At 43.6% G+C, this 15954-nt stretch overlaps 1 protein-coding gene across 1 annotated transcript in view; it reads left to right on the top strand.

The window, feature by feature from the left end:
* Positions 1 to 9254, top strand: part of LOC144605164 (sortilin-like) — a 47982-nt gene extending 38728 nt beyond the window's left edge. Inside the window, exons 15-20 of the mRNA XM_078420239.1 lie at positions 419 to 608; positions 1999 to 2115; positions 4174 to 4282; positions 6026 to 6138; positions 7471 to 7582; positions 8229 to 9254. Of these exons, the coding sequence (XP_078276365.1) occupies positions 419 to 608; positions 1999 to 2115; positions 4174 to 4282; positions 6026 to 6138; positions 7471 to 7582; positions 8229 to 8243 (656 nt within the window). The 3' untranslated portion in view covers positions 8244 to 9254. The remainder of the gene's footprint in view (positions 1 to 418; positions 609 to 1998; positions 2116 to 4173; positions 4283 to 6025; positions 6139 to 7470; positions 7583 to 8228) is intronic.
* Positions 9255 to 15954: the final 6700 nt, after the last annotated feature.

The raw sequence follows: 15954 nt of genomic DNA, 5'->3' as shown, positions 1-15954 counted from the left end.
AGATTTTAACCAGAGGATAGTTGGTATGTGGAAAGCTGCCTGGGTGAGAGGTGAGGGCAGAGACTGTCACTATTGAACTGTTGTACAGGAGAAACACTGCAGATGCTGGTTAAAATCAAAGGTAGACACAAAATGCTGGAGTAACTCAGCGGGTCAGGCAGCATCTCGGGAAAGAAAGAATGGGTCACATTTCGGGTTGAGACCCTTCTTCACCCATTCCTTCTCTCCCAAGATGCTGCCTGACCCGCCGAGTTACTGTATTGAACTAGTTTAGTTGAGCAGTTGAAATGCCATCCCATAGAAGGCTACAGGACGAGAGCTGGGATTTGTAGAGGCGAGTGTTCTATGAATGGCTGAAGGGCCGAGTTCCCCTCTGATTCCCCTCTGATTCTATAAACGCTTGCTTCCAATCCCCCAGGTTCTGATGATGACTACATCCAATGGCTTGCTCATTCCAGTAACGTTAACGACCCTAACGATGGCTGCATGCTGGGTTACAAGGAGAAATTCCGTCGCTTGAGGAAGTCCTCCCTCTGCCGCAACGGACACGACTACGTCGTTAACAAGCAGCCCAACGTCTGTCTCTGCACCTTGGGCGATTATCTATGGTAGGTGCTGCTGCCCATCCCATGGCTCAAGTTAAATCCTTTGATCATCAAAATGGAAAGTGTGCAGAGAAGATTTACAAAGATGTTGCCAGGACTCGAGGGCCTGTGCTGGAGGAAGAGGTTGTGCAGAATAGGACTTTACTCCTTGGAGTGCAGGAGGTTATGGGATGATCTTATAGAGATGTATAAAATAATGAGGGGAATTGATAGGGGGAACGCCCATGGTTCTTTACCCAGAGAAGGGCAGTGAAGAACCAGAGGACATAGGTTGAGGGTGAAGAGGCAAAAATGTAATAGGAACCTGAGAGGTAACCTTTTCCCTCAGAGGGTGGTTGTATCACTCAGTATCTGGAACGAGCTGCCAGAGGAGGTAGTTGAGGCAGGTAATATAACAACATTAAAAAGACACGGACGGGAACATGGATAGGAAAGGTTTGGAGAGGAGGATGATGGCATTTTCTTCAAAGAGAAAATGAAGTTGGGTTGGACAAAACCTCAGAAAACTTGCCACAAACATCACCCGGCAAGCCCTGAAATGGAACCCACAAGGAAAAAGGAAAAGAGGTGGCGCCAGGAACAGCTGGCGAAGAGGGGTCCAGGCAGAAACGTCTGGGAGTGGGCTCAACTGGGGAGATCTCGAAAGAACCGAGTGAGGTGCAGGACATTTGTCAATGGCCTATGCTCCCTAGAGGAGCAAAGGGCTTAAGAAGAAGAAGAAGATGATGATGGCAAAGCTCTCATCACTGCTGGACAACAACTCCCACCCCATGCTGGACACTGTCACTGCACTGAGCAGCTCCTTCAGTGTCAGACCTCTTCACCCCAAGTGTGTGAAGGAGAGATATCGAAGGCCCTTCCTTCCTGCTGCCATCAGACTGCACAACCAGCACTGCTCCCAGCAGACCAGTAAATAAAGATAATTATCTTTATTTTATTTATAATGAATGCTTATCTATTTTTGCGATCCACTTTGCTGCAAATTTCCCCGTTGTGGGACGAATAAAGGATTATTATTATGATATGTGGGGCAAATAGGCCCAGCTTAGATGGGGCATCTTGGTTGGCATGGGCGAGTTGGGCGGAAGGGTCTGTTGATGTGCTGTATGACTTTATGACTCTGTGATCCATTCTAAGATTAAATAGATTAAATAAGTAGCAGATAGGAAATCAACAGACTATGACCAAATATCTAGAAATCTGTCACATATCTTGCATTGGACAGGAAATGTTCATTCCTGGTTTGGTTCCAACGTGTCGTTCTATTCAGCTTCTAAAGCCTCGAGTCCTCTGGCAGTAGCTGTAGATGTATTTTAATGTTTTGTATTACATAAATAAATTGGCCAGGAACAGTTCTGTTTCTTGAGTTTGTTACCCTTTTTTTCCCCTCCAGTGATTTTGGATACTATCGAAAGGAAAATAGTCCGGAATGCATAGAACAGTCTGATCTACGAGGCCACGACTTGGAGTTATGCCTACAAGGAAAGAAAGAAATATTGAAGACCAATGGGTAATGAGTGTACCTTAACCAAAATTATTCAGAGGGAATGTTTACGCCTGTGGGAACACTCCTCCTCTTGTGAACTAGCGCAATGTGAAAGTGAGGGAACGTAAATCAAACTTAAAAATTAGAGATTTGGCACGGAAACAGGCCCTTCGGCCCACCGAGTCCGGGCCGACCAGCGATCTCTGCACATCTCTGCACATCTCTGCAAACACTAACCTACACAAACTAGGGACAATATTACATTTGTACCAAGCCAATTAGCCTACAAACCTGCACGTCTTTTAGTATGGGAGGAAACCGGAGATCTAGGGGAAAACTCATGCAGGTCACGGGGAGAGCGTACAAACTCCGTACAGACAGCACCCGTAGTCAGGATCGAACCTGGGTCTCTGGCGCTGTGAGGCAGCAGCTCTACCCGCTGCATACATAGTTTAGCTTATTGTCACCTGTACTAAGGTACTGTGAAAAACGTTTTGTGTTGTTGCGTGCTGACCAGTAGAAAGACTATACATGATTACACTCGAGCCATCTACAGTGCACAGGTTCAAGATAAAGGTATAAACTTTAGTGCAAGGTAAAGTCCGATTAAAGATAGTCCGAGGGTCTTCAATGAGGCGACTGATCTGAGAGGCGATTAAGAAGAGCATAGTTAAAGTAAGAAATGCTGCTGTTGGAGTAGAGGTTTCAAAGAGTGGAGCAATTGTGGTGAGTGATTGCCGATCCTCTTCTGGGACCAGCATGCAGAGATGTCGCCTGGCATGGGTCCCATCTTTGTTCTTGTCCTCAGCGTTTGATCAGATTAAGATGAGAGAGGGTGTAGATAGATATGCAGGATTTTCTGAGGCTTGGGCTCTGTGTGCGTTTATTTCTAGGTTGATCGCATAGTTGCTGCCGAACTGTAGCAAGGCTAGGGTCAGCAACTGTCCCGTATTAGCCGGGACATCCCGTATTTTGGGCTAAATTAGTTTGTCCCGTATGGGACCGCCCTTGTCCCGTATTAGTAGGGTTGCCAACTTCCTCACTCCCAAATAAGGAACAAAGGGTGGCGTCACTGCCCCACGTGACCTCACCCAGCCAACGGCCACGTGCTCCCGCCCGGCCCGGGCGGCCGCCATTGGTGGAGCGGGAGCACGTGGCCGCTGGCTGGATGAGGTCACGTGGGGGCGCGGGGCGGTGACGTCACTTTGTCCCGTATTTGGGAGTGAGGAAGTTGGCAACCCAAAGCAGCAAGGCCATCAGACAGCCAGGCCTGGAGATTTGTATGCCAAAGGCCATTGATATTACGTGCAGGAAATACCAAGGTAATCCAGCAGTTTACAACAGTCTAAACAGTTTGTCCACAGAGGCACTGTCAGAATACAAATTCCCAGCCTCCAGACACTGACTGGCTTTTCTCTGGAATGTGGAGGTTGTGGAGATACCTGATAGAAGCATGTACAATTATGAGTGGGAAGGGTAGGGTAGATAGTCAGAACCTTTTTCACAGGACGGCAGAATCAAATACTGGAGGGCAGAGGTTTAAGGTGAAAGCACGTAATTAAACTTTTGGTAGTAATTAGACAAGCACATTATTCTAAAAATGTGTAAATCAAGCACGTGTAAAACACATGGTGCTTGTATATTTGAGATCTTCGGGTTGACCTTGAACTCTTTTTGAGCAGTTTGACATAAAATGATGGGTTAATTAAATGGACGCTCAGAATGGAGATGAGGAGGAATTTCTTGAGTCAGAGGGTGGTGAATCTATGGAATTCTTTGCCTCAGAAGGCTGTGGAGGCCAAGTCAGTGGATATATTTAAGGCAGAGATAGATAGATTCTTGATTAGTGCGGGTGTCGGTTTATGGGGAGAAGGCAGGAGAATGGGGTTGGGCGGGAGGGTGAGATAAATCAGATAGAATGGCCTAATTCTGCTCCTATCACTTATGATCTTAATTTTTCCAGTTTGTCCATGAACGAAAGACCAGTTCCCGTGTTTAATTTACTCAATATTTCCACTAAATCTTTCCAGACCGTTATAAAGCCAGATAGGTTGACAGAGTTGCAAAAATCTTGTCATTTAGATACCGGAAAATTCCTGGAGACAAGTGTTCTGGAGGTGTGAAAGTGGATCGCACTGTGAAAGATATCAGTAAGAAGTGTGTCAGTAACCTGATCGAACCGATGGAACTGGTAAGTGCCACTTGAACCGTGCGATGTGCACACGGACATGGTGACTTGGAGGGAAGCAGAAGTGGCAATTTTTCTTTCTTGTTAAAATACACACGGGTAGTACATCTCCAGTTACTGGTTATTAATATTGTGGCTGAAGAAAGTGCCATGGATATTTCCAACAGCCACATAGTCAGGCTGTAAAATGGATAACAGGAGGCACAGATTGACCTGGGATTGTGTAGAAAGGAGATGGGTCCAATATGGATAGGTGACGTTTCACAGAGTGCTGGAGTAACTCAGCGGGTCAGGCAGCATCTGTGGAGAACATGGATAGGTGACGTTTCACAGAGTGCTGGAGTAACTCAGCGGGTCAGGCAGCATCTGTGGAGAACATGGATAGGTGACGTTTCACAGAGTGCTGGAGTAACTCAGCGGGTCAGGCAGCATCTCTGGAGAACATTGATGGGTGACATTTTGGGTCAGGACTCTTCTTCAAACTCTGAAGAGGGCAGTCTGAAGAAGGGTCGCGATCTGAAATGTCACTCATCCTTTTTCTCCAGAGATGCTGCCTGACCCGCTCAGTTACACCAGCACTTTGTGTCTGTTTGTAAACCAGCATCTGTGGTTCCTTGTGTCAACATGGAGGTATGATTGCGTCACAGTGACATTTCTTTCATTGGAGGAACAGAGGTAGTAATTAGTGATTTCCCCTTTTTTAATCTGTGCCAATTGATTATTGGTATTGATTTGTTATCATATGTGTCAAGACCTGGTGGAAAACTTTGCCTGCAATCCAGTGAAATCGTACCAAATGTGAACACAATCGAGTCATGCACAAGCACGACAGGTGATGCAAAGAGAAAATCACCCGCGTGCAGAATATAGTTTTACAGCGGTAGAGAAGGTGCGGATTAAAACAAGCGCACGGTCGCAATTTGGTAGGTTGGAATATTGAGACTCCGCCCTAGCTTATCAGGGAACTGGTTCAACAGTCTGATAACAGCGGCAATAAATGTGGTGATATGAACTTTCACATGTTTTGTATCTTCTGTCCGATGGGAGAGGGGAGAAGGGCAAGTGAACTGTGCCTGAAGAAGGGTCTCGACCCAAAACGTCCCCCATCCCTTCCCTCCAGCGATGCTGCCTGTCCTGCTGAGTTACTCCAACTTTCCGTGTCTGTCTTGGGTGAAAGTGGTCCTTGGTTATTTTGGCAGCTCACCCAAGGCAGGGTGAAGGGTGTAATGGAGTCATCACTGGGATGTGGAGGGAAGCTTGTGTGTGAGATGGACAACTCTCTGCAGGATGTTATGAATCCCGATAGGATGCTTTGACTGGTGCTTCTGTAGAAGTCGGTAAAAGATGTTGAAAACAAGCTGAACTACTTCATCTTCTAAAGACACAAAAAGCTGGAGTAACTCAGCGGGGCAGGCAGCATCTCTGGATGGAAGGAATGGGTGACGTATCGGGTCGAGACCCTTCTTCAGACACAGTTCACTTGCTCTTCTCTCCTCTTCACTTCACTTGAGTCTGAAGAAGGGTCTTGACCCGAAACGTCACCCATGACCCGAAACGTCACCCTGTCCCGCTGAGTTACTCCAGCTTTTTGTGTCTATCTTCGGTTTAAACCAGCATCTGCAGTTCCTTCCTACATACTTAATGCTTTTTTAATGCTTTTATTTGGCTGCATTCTGATGTTATAAGTACCTATTACTGGAACTTTGTTAAAATATTTGGTTTAAATAAAATTTCCTTTGATTTCAGCTTGATGCACACAGTACCAGCTCGCTGCCAATCATTGTCACGGTTGTAGCATTTTTACTGATTCTGGTCATCGTTGGAGTGATCTTTATTAAGAAATATGTATGTGGTGGACGGTAAGTACACTTGATTTAATTGACTTTTTTTATAGTTAAATATTGAAAAACAGTTAATTTTCCACTTGGGTCATTATCCAGTTTGTAACTGATTTTAACAAAAAGGATCAGTTGATGCTAGTTTAAAGCAAAGAAGGACACAAAATGCTGGAGTAACTCAGTCAGCATCTCTGGAGAAAATGGATAATCCACTTTACTGATTAAAATGACCTGCTGAGTTACTCCAGCATTTTGTGAAACGTTACCTGTCAATGTTCTCCAGAGATGCTGCCTGACCCACTGAGTTACTCCAAAGATAAACGGTGTGAAAGCAGAAGAACTATTTATTCAACCTTGGGTTTTGGGGAAATTCAGCAGATGATGATAAAGTGCAAATGAGGTGCGATCTCTCCATCGGGAACTTCTTACATGCTCCTTGGAATTCTGCAGTCTTGATATTGAGTCATTTCCAGTGTGCTATCCTTTATAGATGGCAGTTAATAAATTTTATAAATGTTAATTTATTAATTGGCAGTTAATTAATAAATGTTAATCCATTTTCCTTGCCCGCTTCCAGTTACCATAATTTGCGAAATCTTGAGGAGAATAATTTTTCCTTTTTCCTTTACTCTGATGCAATGGACATCCTTTAAATCTGTATTTTACTTCAATGGTTCGTTCCATGCGTACAGTTCAGTAATACTCACACGGACACAGTCATGGTCCTGACAAGACTGTAGGAATAATAGTCGTAGTCTGAAATGTTATTCCCTTGTGTATCTATACACTGTAAATGGATCGATTGTAATCATATGTAAGAAGGAACTGCAGATGCTGGTTTAAACCGAAGATGGACACAAAAAGCTGGAGTAACTCAGCGGGACAGGCAGCATCTCTGGAGAGAAGGAATGGGTGACGTTTCGGGTTGAGACCCTTCTTCAGACTGAAGTCTCCCATTCCTTCTCTCCAGAAATGCTGCCTGTCCCGCTGAGTTACTCCGGTTTTTTGTGTCTATCTTCGATTGTAATCATGTATTGTCTTTCCACTGACTGGTTAGCACGCAGCAAAAGCTTTTCACTGTACCTCGGTACACGTGACAATAAACTCAACTGAACTGAACTGAAAATACACATGAGCTGAGAGACCCAACAGATATCCAAGATTTATTTACAATGCTACCTAAAATATTTCCCATTCCACATATCTTTTCTGCAGCTTGCTCTCATTATCTGCGGATGCTGGAGGACTAGTTTCTTCTTGCACACTTTCTTTAATGAACGTGGGTTTCATGTGTAAAACTAATAACCATGGGTGACAAGCTATACTTTCTCAACATTGGTTTAATTATTTCAGATTTTTGGTCCATCGGTACTCGGTCCTCCAGCAGCAAGTGGCGACTGCTGAGGATGAACTGGACGCGTCTGTATCTGTCAATAAACCAGAGTATCACGATGACTCCGATGAGGCAAGTCTAATATAGTTTAGTCTAATGTTTGGCCCAAGCAACGCTACAGTTTGTTGGTGCCTCATTTTCCTCTTGCTTTGATTGATGGCACTCTTGTATACAAAGCAAAAAATGGGTTCAGGACCTCAGGATTTGAGAAACTAGTCATTCTAGACCCTTCATGGGGTCGTACAGCATGGAAACAGGCCCTTTGGCCCAACTTGCCCATGCCAACCAAGATGCTCCATGTACACTAGTCCCACTTGCCCGCGTGTGACCCATATCTCTCTACACCATACATATTCATGTGCCTGTCCAAATGTCACAGAGTGGTACAGTGTGGAAACAGGCCTTTCGGCCCAACTTGCCCACATCGACCAATATGTCCCAGCTACACAAGTATCGCCTGCCCGCGTTTGATCCATATCCCTCCAAACCTGTCCTATCCAATGTCTTTTAAATGTTGTTATCGCACTTGCCTCAACTGTCCCCTCTGGCAGCTTGTGGTTTAAAAAAAAATTCTCGTGCACAAATGAAATGTTAAAAATTTGCTTGGATTAGAAAAACATTAGCTTTAGTAATTTGAAAGTATTTCGTTGCATAGTGACTTTTAACAAAATAAATCACCACTTTTTCTCCGGAAACCCAAACTTGTTTCTTTTCACAGGATCTTCTGGAGTAGAAAAGGATGTTTTTGAAGTTACAAGATGCTGTTTTTGCCATACGAACATCACCTTAGTTCTTAGAGATGTTGCTGCCTCCACCTGACATTCTCTGAAGACTAAATTCTAGTTGGAGTGCGGGCGCTGGTGATGTGACAATGTTTTATCGATTGTGGTGTTTCTCGATCTGCAATCATTTAAGACTATACTGTATCCTGGTTTACTGGAAGTGCTTTTGAAAGCCTTGATTTGAGGAGGAGTGAGAGGTGAGAAGAGATTGTGTTCACCAGAGGTGTCTCTTTTCTTTCTTAATGAGGGGGGAAACTTTTGTTGGTGATTTTTGGATTTTGATTTCTTTTTTTAGAGCTTTAAAAAAATCTTGCTTCTGGGTACACAATGCTCTAATGGACATATTTTTATATGACTGCCGTTTTTGACAAAAGACTGCACTAATTTTATTTTGTGCTGAGACTAATTGTGTCGCAAGTTTAATGAAGAGAGTATTTGTAGACCGATGCAAATAGTGCAACATGGAAAATGCCACTGAATCCAGAGACCAGATAGACTTCCAAGCCTAGGTTTCAAAAGCAACATTGCCGCTGTGCTTCTCCCAAAACTGCTCCACCGACCTAACTTTTGTTTTATTGGCCCGGGAATCTATCTTGTTTTACACGTTTATTTAGGGAACTTGAGTCCTGAAAGGCAGTGTTCAGATAGAAACTCTCTTATAGAGATATTACTCTGTGTACAAGGACTAAATTAGAGTTGCACATACTGATACATAGTTCGGCATTGTATTAAATGAGACGTACTGTTGATTTGGGGAGTTAATTTACCACTAAAGTGTTGTCTCATGAACCCTGAAGACATGGTTAATGTGAGCGTTTTCACATTTAGAATAAACCCTAATCAATTGTCAATTGTAATTTAATTTAAAATTAAACTTGAATGCTTGTGTCCTGGCCTGCTATACTTTTTCTGGTTTTTATTCTGATTGCTGCTATTAAAAAAGGCATATTTTAAAAGTGAATACAATAAATTAACATTGAATAACATCTGATTCATTCCCTAAGTACCTTTTTTGTCATTCTATTAAGAGCATCAATCATTTCAGCTGACGGTTTGTCTTTCACCAGTTCACTGGTAAATTGGGAAACAACATAAGATTGTTCTGCTTGTGTCTTTTAGGATAACATCTCGATGTTATTCGTTTTCAGAGGGAGCACGAGTGTGGAAATTCTGTTGCTGGGCTTAGTCCACGGCTATTAATTTATTTGTTAACAACCTTTTGTGCTTTCACTTTTAAAATTCAAAGACTTATGCTCCTTATTATAATCTGTGGATTTTCTTTTTGCTTTTTAAATAATGTATTTTTTTCCCGATCTGTGCAGCTCTTGTGAAATGTTGTTTAGAAAAAGATATGATAATATATAACCCATAACTTTCATGAGACAAGCAAATGCTCTCACTGTACATGCAGTTAGGTGAGCTGACAAAGGCTATGATCATTTTTGAGTACAGTCACTTTTGGTGCTGCTTGTCCTCTTAGGCATTTGTTTGTGCGTACAAGTGCTATTTTGGCCTCTGTGTAGCGATTCCATTGAAAGGAATGTGTTTCCTTCCTAAATCAAGTGAGAATATTATATGGTTTTAGATCTAAATATATTTTTCCAGGGGAAATATGCACATGCCAATGTTCACAAGTTAATGATTTATAACAGGATAGATTTTGTGCTTAACGTTTCTTATAATCCCTATTTCACCTTTGACTACAATGAGCAGTGCAAGAAGCCATGACATTAAATGTGTTTGTTTATGTTGTGAACAGCCTTAAATTGAAATAGAACTGTGTGTACTCGTTAATGCATTCAAGCAGTCTCTTGGAGATACTGGAACACACAAGCTTTGTTTTATTCCAATTGGCAAAACTCGAAATTGTAAAACCATGAATCCTTATTTAAAGGTATCTTGAGCATTATATTTGCGTTTTTAAAAAGTTGAATGAAAAGGATGTTTAGTTTAATCTCTGCTTTTAAGCATCCAGTGTTATTGGAAGAGTGAATTGGTTAATGGAAGGCAATATCACTGTCTGTGATGGCTCTCTATCGCTGCTGTTTTATGCAGCTGTGCATCTTTGTTTCAAATACCTATCCTGTTTTCTGAACATGTTCTGATATAATGGCACGAATCTGTTGTGTCCATCCCACTGTTTGGAGCTACGGTAGGTGGATGCTTTAATTTTAGAGATTCAGCGTAAAAACAGGCCCTTCGGCCCACCGAGTCCGCACTGACCAGCGCTCCCCGCATATTATCACTGTCCTACACACACTTGGGACAATTCACACTTATACCAAGTATACAAACCCCAAGCCAATTAACCTACAAACCTGTACGTCTTTGGAGTATGGGAGGAATCCGAAGATCTCAGAGAAAATCCACTCTGTCACAGGGAGAACGTACAAATTCTGTACAGACAGTACCCGTAGTTGGGATTGACCCGGGTCTCTGGTGCTGCAAGCACTGTAAGGCAGCAACTCTACCGCTGCGCCACCGTGCCAGAGAAAGATGGATTGACTGGGCTTATATTTACTGGAATTTAGAAGGATGAGAGGGGATCTTATAGAAACATAAAATTCTTAAGGGATTGGACAGGCTGGATGCAGGAAAAATCTTCCCGATGTTGGTGGAGTCCAGTACCAGCACAGTTTAAGAATAAGGGGTCGGCCATTTAGGACTGAGATGAGGAAAAACCTTTTCACCCAGAGAGTTGTGAATCTGGAATTCTCTGCCACAGAAGGCAGTGGAGGTCAAATCACTGGATGTTTTCAAGAGAGAGTTAGCTGTAGCTCGAATGGCCTACTCCTGCACCTATTTTCTATGTGCCGACCTCGAGCAGTTTTGGATAAATCTAAACCACATCTGAAAGTGAGTCAAAGTGGGATGTTATTGTCCTAAATTGATGCACGTAAATCTTTGTTAGTTTATCTGTTGGAAGGAGGCTCTCCCCATTTTAATACGTCGCCTACAATCTCGACCATTTGGCTTTGTACACTTGGGTGAAGCCAGGGTGTTGCAGAACGGGTGCTGTGTGTATGGAGTTTGTACCTTCTCCCTGTGACCTTGTGGATATTCCCCGGGTGCTCCGGTTTCCCCCCACACTCAAGACGTACAGGTTTACAGGTTAATTGGCTTCGGTAAAAATTGTAAATTGTCCCTTGTGTGTCGGATAGTGCTGGTGTGTAGAGAGCGCAGAATCGGTGGGCCGAAGGGCCTATTTCCGCATTGTATCACTAAACTAAACAACTGAGCTGAACCGACCCTACTCAACTGCAAGATGGACTTTACTTTAACTTGGTTAATCATGTATAGAAGTGAAAAACAATTTTGTATAATCGAGGAGAGCACTTGCAACGTTTTGTTATCGTGCTTGAGTTTTCTTTCTCTCTGTCTTAGTGCTTTTTCCATCCCAGTTATATGTTGGGATTGAGAGAGCAACCAGGAATCATTCATCTTACTATTAGTTTAGAGATACATCACAAAAACAGCCCCTTCTGCCCACCGAGTCCACGCCAACAGGCGATTCCCGCTCATTAACACTATCCTATACATTAGGGGCAATTTACAATATTTATTTTACCAAAACCAGTTAACCTACAATCTTTGGAATGTGGGAGGAAACCAGAGATCCCGGAGAAAACCCACGCGGTCACAGGGAGAATGTACACCCATGGTCGGGATCGAACCCGGGTCCCTGGCGCTGTGAGGCAGCAACTCTATCTGCAGGTCATGTTTTCAAAAGAGAAACCTGTAGGCAATTTTCTAACAGTACATTACTTTATACTTTACAGAGAAATGCGAGTGATTTGCTGCTTGGATTCTGTAGATCTATTCATTCTGGGAAGCAAATGTTTACTTGAACAAATTGGGTTCATTCTTTGAGAAGTTCAGACACATTTCTTACACCTATTAATACCGCAAAAATAAGTGTTAGCACAGGAAATTGCACAAGAATACTTCCTGTTTGCGTCTCAAATTATTTCCCAATTAACATGTCACAGGCAAAGGGCAAAAGTGCCAAATAATGAAAATGTCTCGATAATTAGTATTAATGATAGAGCAATGCTTGGGTGCCTTAAAGTCACTCACAGCCACTTACTGTTAACTTTGCTGTTCTAAATATCAAAGTTAAGATTGTAATTCTAAGGTTTGAATTTAAGTACTGTCTGCAAAGTATTTCAGAAGTGGTGTGTGAGATAAAAACAGGAAGAGGAGAAAACCTCCACAGAGCATCAGGTGGTACTAACGTTTCACATCCTCTCCCTCAGCTCCCAGCATGAGTCACCGTTGTACAACATAGATACATGCCCTTCAAAGAGCCATAGTCAGAACAGCATGGAAACACCAACGTTTGCCCACGCCAACCAACATGCCCCATCAACACGTCCCACCTGCCCGTGTTTGGCCCATATCCCTCTAAACCTTCCCTGTCCTTGTACCTGTCCAAGTGTCTTTTTAAATGCCATTATGGTACTTGCTTCAACTACCTCCTGAACGGCAGCTCATTCCATACATCCACCACCCTGTTAGTGAAAAAGTTACCTCTCAGGTTTCTATTAAATCTTTCCCCTCTCACTCTAAACCTATGTCCTCTGGTTCTTGATTCCCCAACTCTGGGCAAAAGATTCAGTGGATGTACCCTATCTATACCTTTCATGATTTTGTACACCTCTATACGATCACCACATCCTTCTGCACTCCAAGGAATAAAGCCTTCGCCTGATCGACCTCTCCCGATAGCTCAAGCGCTCAAGTCCTGGCAACGTCTTTGTACATTTTCTCTGTTCTTTCTCCAGCTTAACATCTTTCCTGCAGCATGTCCCATCACATCCATGCCCACCTTTATGATCATTGACATTAATCCTATCTGCCTGCATTGGGATCATATCTTCATCTCCTTAAGCACATGTCCAATTGCCTGTTAAATATAATAATTCCATCAAACCTTGCCACCACCTCTGCAGCGAGTCCCAGATATCCCACTTTCTATATTTCATTTTGAAAGCATAGGACTCCTCAGATCCCCTTTGAACTCCTTCCTCTCATCCTAAACCTCCCCTTGTTCTTGATGTCCTGTGATGGACGGTTCCAACAATTCATGCACATGTCCTTCTGTATCTCTCTGTTGCTGCTTTTGTTTGGAGTTAGGCCTCTCTTTCCCCCCCACTAAAATCTACCATTTAGCAATTTTGTGTGGGATCTCACCAGCTATATATCCATCATCCAACAAACATGCCCAGGTCTCCTGAGAATCTATTGTTAACCTCCTCACACCTGCTCTGCTTCCAAACTCTGCACCATCAACAGATTTAGAAACCATTCTGTTCCCCAACTTCAAAGTGGCGCAGCGGGTAGAACCGCTGCCTCACAGCGCCGGAGACCCAGGTTCGATCCTGACCTCGAGTGCTGTCTGGAGTTTGCACCTTCTCCCCATGACCGTGTGGGTTTCCTCCAGGCGCTCTGGTTTCCTCCCATATGCCAAACAAAGGTTTCAAAGGTCTTTTATTGTCACGTGTTCCAATTAAGGTACAGTGATATTCGCGTATGTGCGCGTTTGTAGGTAAATTGACTTCTGTATATTGCTCCTAGTGTGTGTCGGATGAGAAAGTGAGATAACATAGAACTAGTGTGAACGGGTGACCGATGGTCGGCATGGATTCGGTGGGCAGAAGGGCCTTTTTCCATGCTGTATATCAATTTTATAGTGTATTCTACTATAATATCGGTGGTGGTGGTACTACCATCTTGCTCCAACTCAAACAGAAGCAGTTCTCCCCTACACTATATTCTCAGAGTGTAAATATATCTTGCGCATAGATAGAGCCTCTCCTTGTCCCCGATTTGCAGCTAACCGTTTTACAATGATGGTGGGGGGCTAGGAATGCACTGCCAGGAGTGGTAGTGGAGGCACAGACGATAGTAATAGGATTAGATATGATAGCAACCGTTTCACATCGAGGAGTGTGGGTTTATGGAACTGCTTGGCAGAGGATGAGGTTGAGGTATGCACAGACATGATGGTGGCATAAGTTCATAAGTGACAGGAGCAGAATTTGGCCCATCGTCTACTCCGCCATTCAATCGTGGCTGATCTATCTCTCCCTCTCAACCCCATTCTCTTGCCTTCTCCCCATAACTCCTGACACTCTTGTTAATCAAGAATTTATCTATCTCTGCCTTAAGAATATCCATTGACTTGGCCTCCACAGCCGTCTGTGGCAATGAATTCCACAGATTCACCACCCTCCAACTAAAGAAATTCCTCCATCGTTCTAAAGGTACGTTCTTTTATTCTGAGGCTATGGCCTCTGGTCCTGGACTCTCCCACTAGTGGAAACATCCTCTCCACATCCACTCTATCCAGGCATTTGGAAGGGTTTTAGATAGGTACACGGATATGCAGAGGATGTGTAAGAAAATAAGTGCAGATGCTGGCACAAATCGAAGGTATTTATTTCACAAAATGCTGGAGTAACTCAGCAGGCCAAGCAGCATCTCAGGAGAGAAGGAATGGGTGATGTTTCGGGTTGGTCTGAAGAAGGGTCTCGACCCGAAACGTCACCCATTCCTTCTCTCCTGAGATGCTGCCTGACCTGCTGAGTTACTCCAGCATTTTGTGAAATAAACGGATATGCAGAGGAGATTAGTTTAACGTGGCATCATGTTTGGCACGGGCATTGTGGGCCAAAGGGCCTGTTCCTGTGCTGTACTGTTCCATGTTCCTATCTCTGCAGACTGCTGCATTCCTCCTTGCAGCATCCAACAGCCCGAAGGGGGAGGATAGGAGAGCTGAAGGTGTAAAAGATTGACCAATACACCACAAGATGTTAACATCAACTGGGTCATGATTGGTAGAAAGGGGTTTGGCAGCATCTCTGGAGAAAAAGGATGGAGACGTTTCAGACTGAAACCTTCTTCAGACTGAAACAAACATTCAGTCTGAAACTTTCAGTCTGAAGAAGGGTCCTGACCCAAAACATCACCCACCCATCCTTTTTCTCCAGAGATGCTACCTGACCCACTCAGTTACTCCAGCACCTTATGTCTATCTTTGGTATAAATCAGCATCTGCAGTTTCTTTTACACACTCGTGAATTGTTCAGCATAGAACCAGGCCCTTCAGCCCATCGAGAGGTACTGACCAGCAACTACCAATTCACACTAATCCCATTCATCTCCCTATAATTCCCACCTGCTCCCTGCAGATTTTACACACCGCGCTATTGTCCACCCAAGAGGCCACGGTTTATAAATTGACAAACTCTTACCAGTTTTAATGGCTAAAAATACTGAACAAATCCTCACCAGATTTGGAGTAAGCTTTGACTTTATTAAATGCAGAGAAGAATTTAAAATTTGACATTAATTGCAATTTTGATCATTGACTAATCAAAACTGAGCTGTTGTTGGTGCGGTCTTTAATTCCCCGTCTGGACAGTGAAGTGGCAACAGCCTGTAGTGGGAGGGTCGGCAGGTGACGGGGAAGCTGGGAACAAATGATCATGGCTGACATTCTATCTTCCACCAAGTTTGGGAAAACTCAAGTTTGTGGGCACAGTCCTGAGAGGCGGCTGCAGCAAGACTCCTGGTTTTATTGATGATTCGATGAAGGAGGTGGGAAGTAGAGTTGAAAGTGGGAAAAATCAAACGGATATCTGGTTGGTAAGTTGGAGA

This window comes from Rhinoraja longicauda, chromosome 24 (assembly GCF_053455715.1).
Source record: "Rhinoraja longicauda isolate Sanriku21f chromosome 24, sRhiLon1.1, whole genome shotgun sequence".
In the NCBI taxonomy this organism is placed as follows: Eukaryota; Metazoa; Chordata; class Chondrichthyes; order Rajiformes; family Arhynchobatidae; genus Rhinoraja; species Rhinoraja longicauda.
The sequence above is the reverse complement of the archived record's forward strand: the minus strand, read 5'-3'. Positions and strand labels throughout refer to the sequence as shown.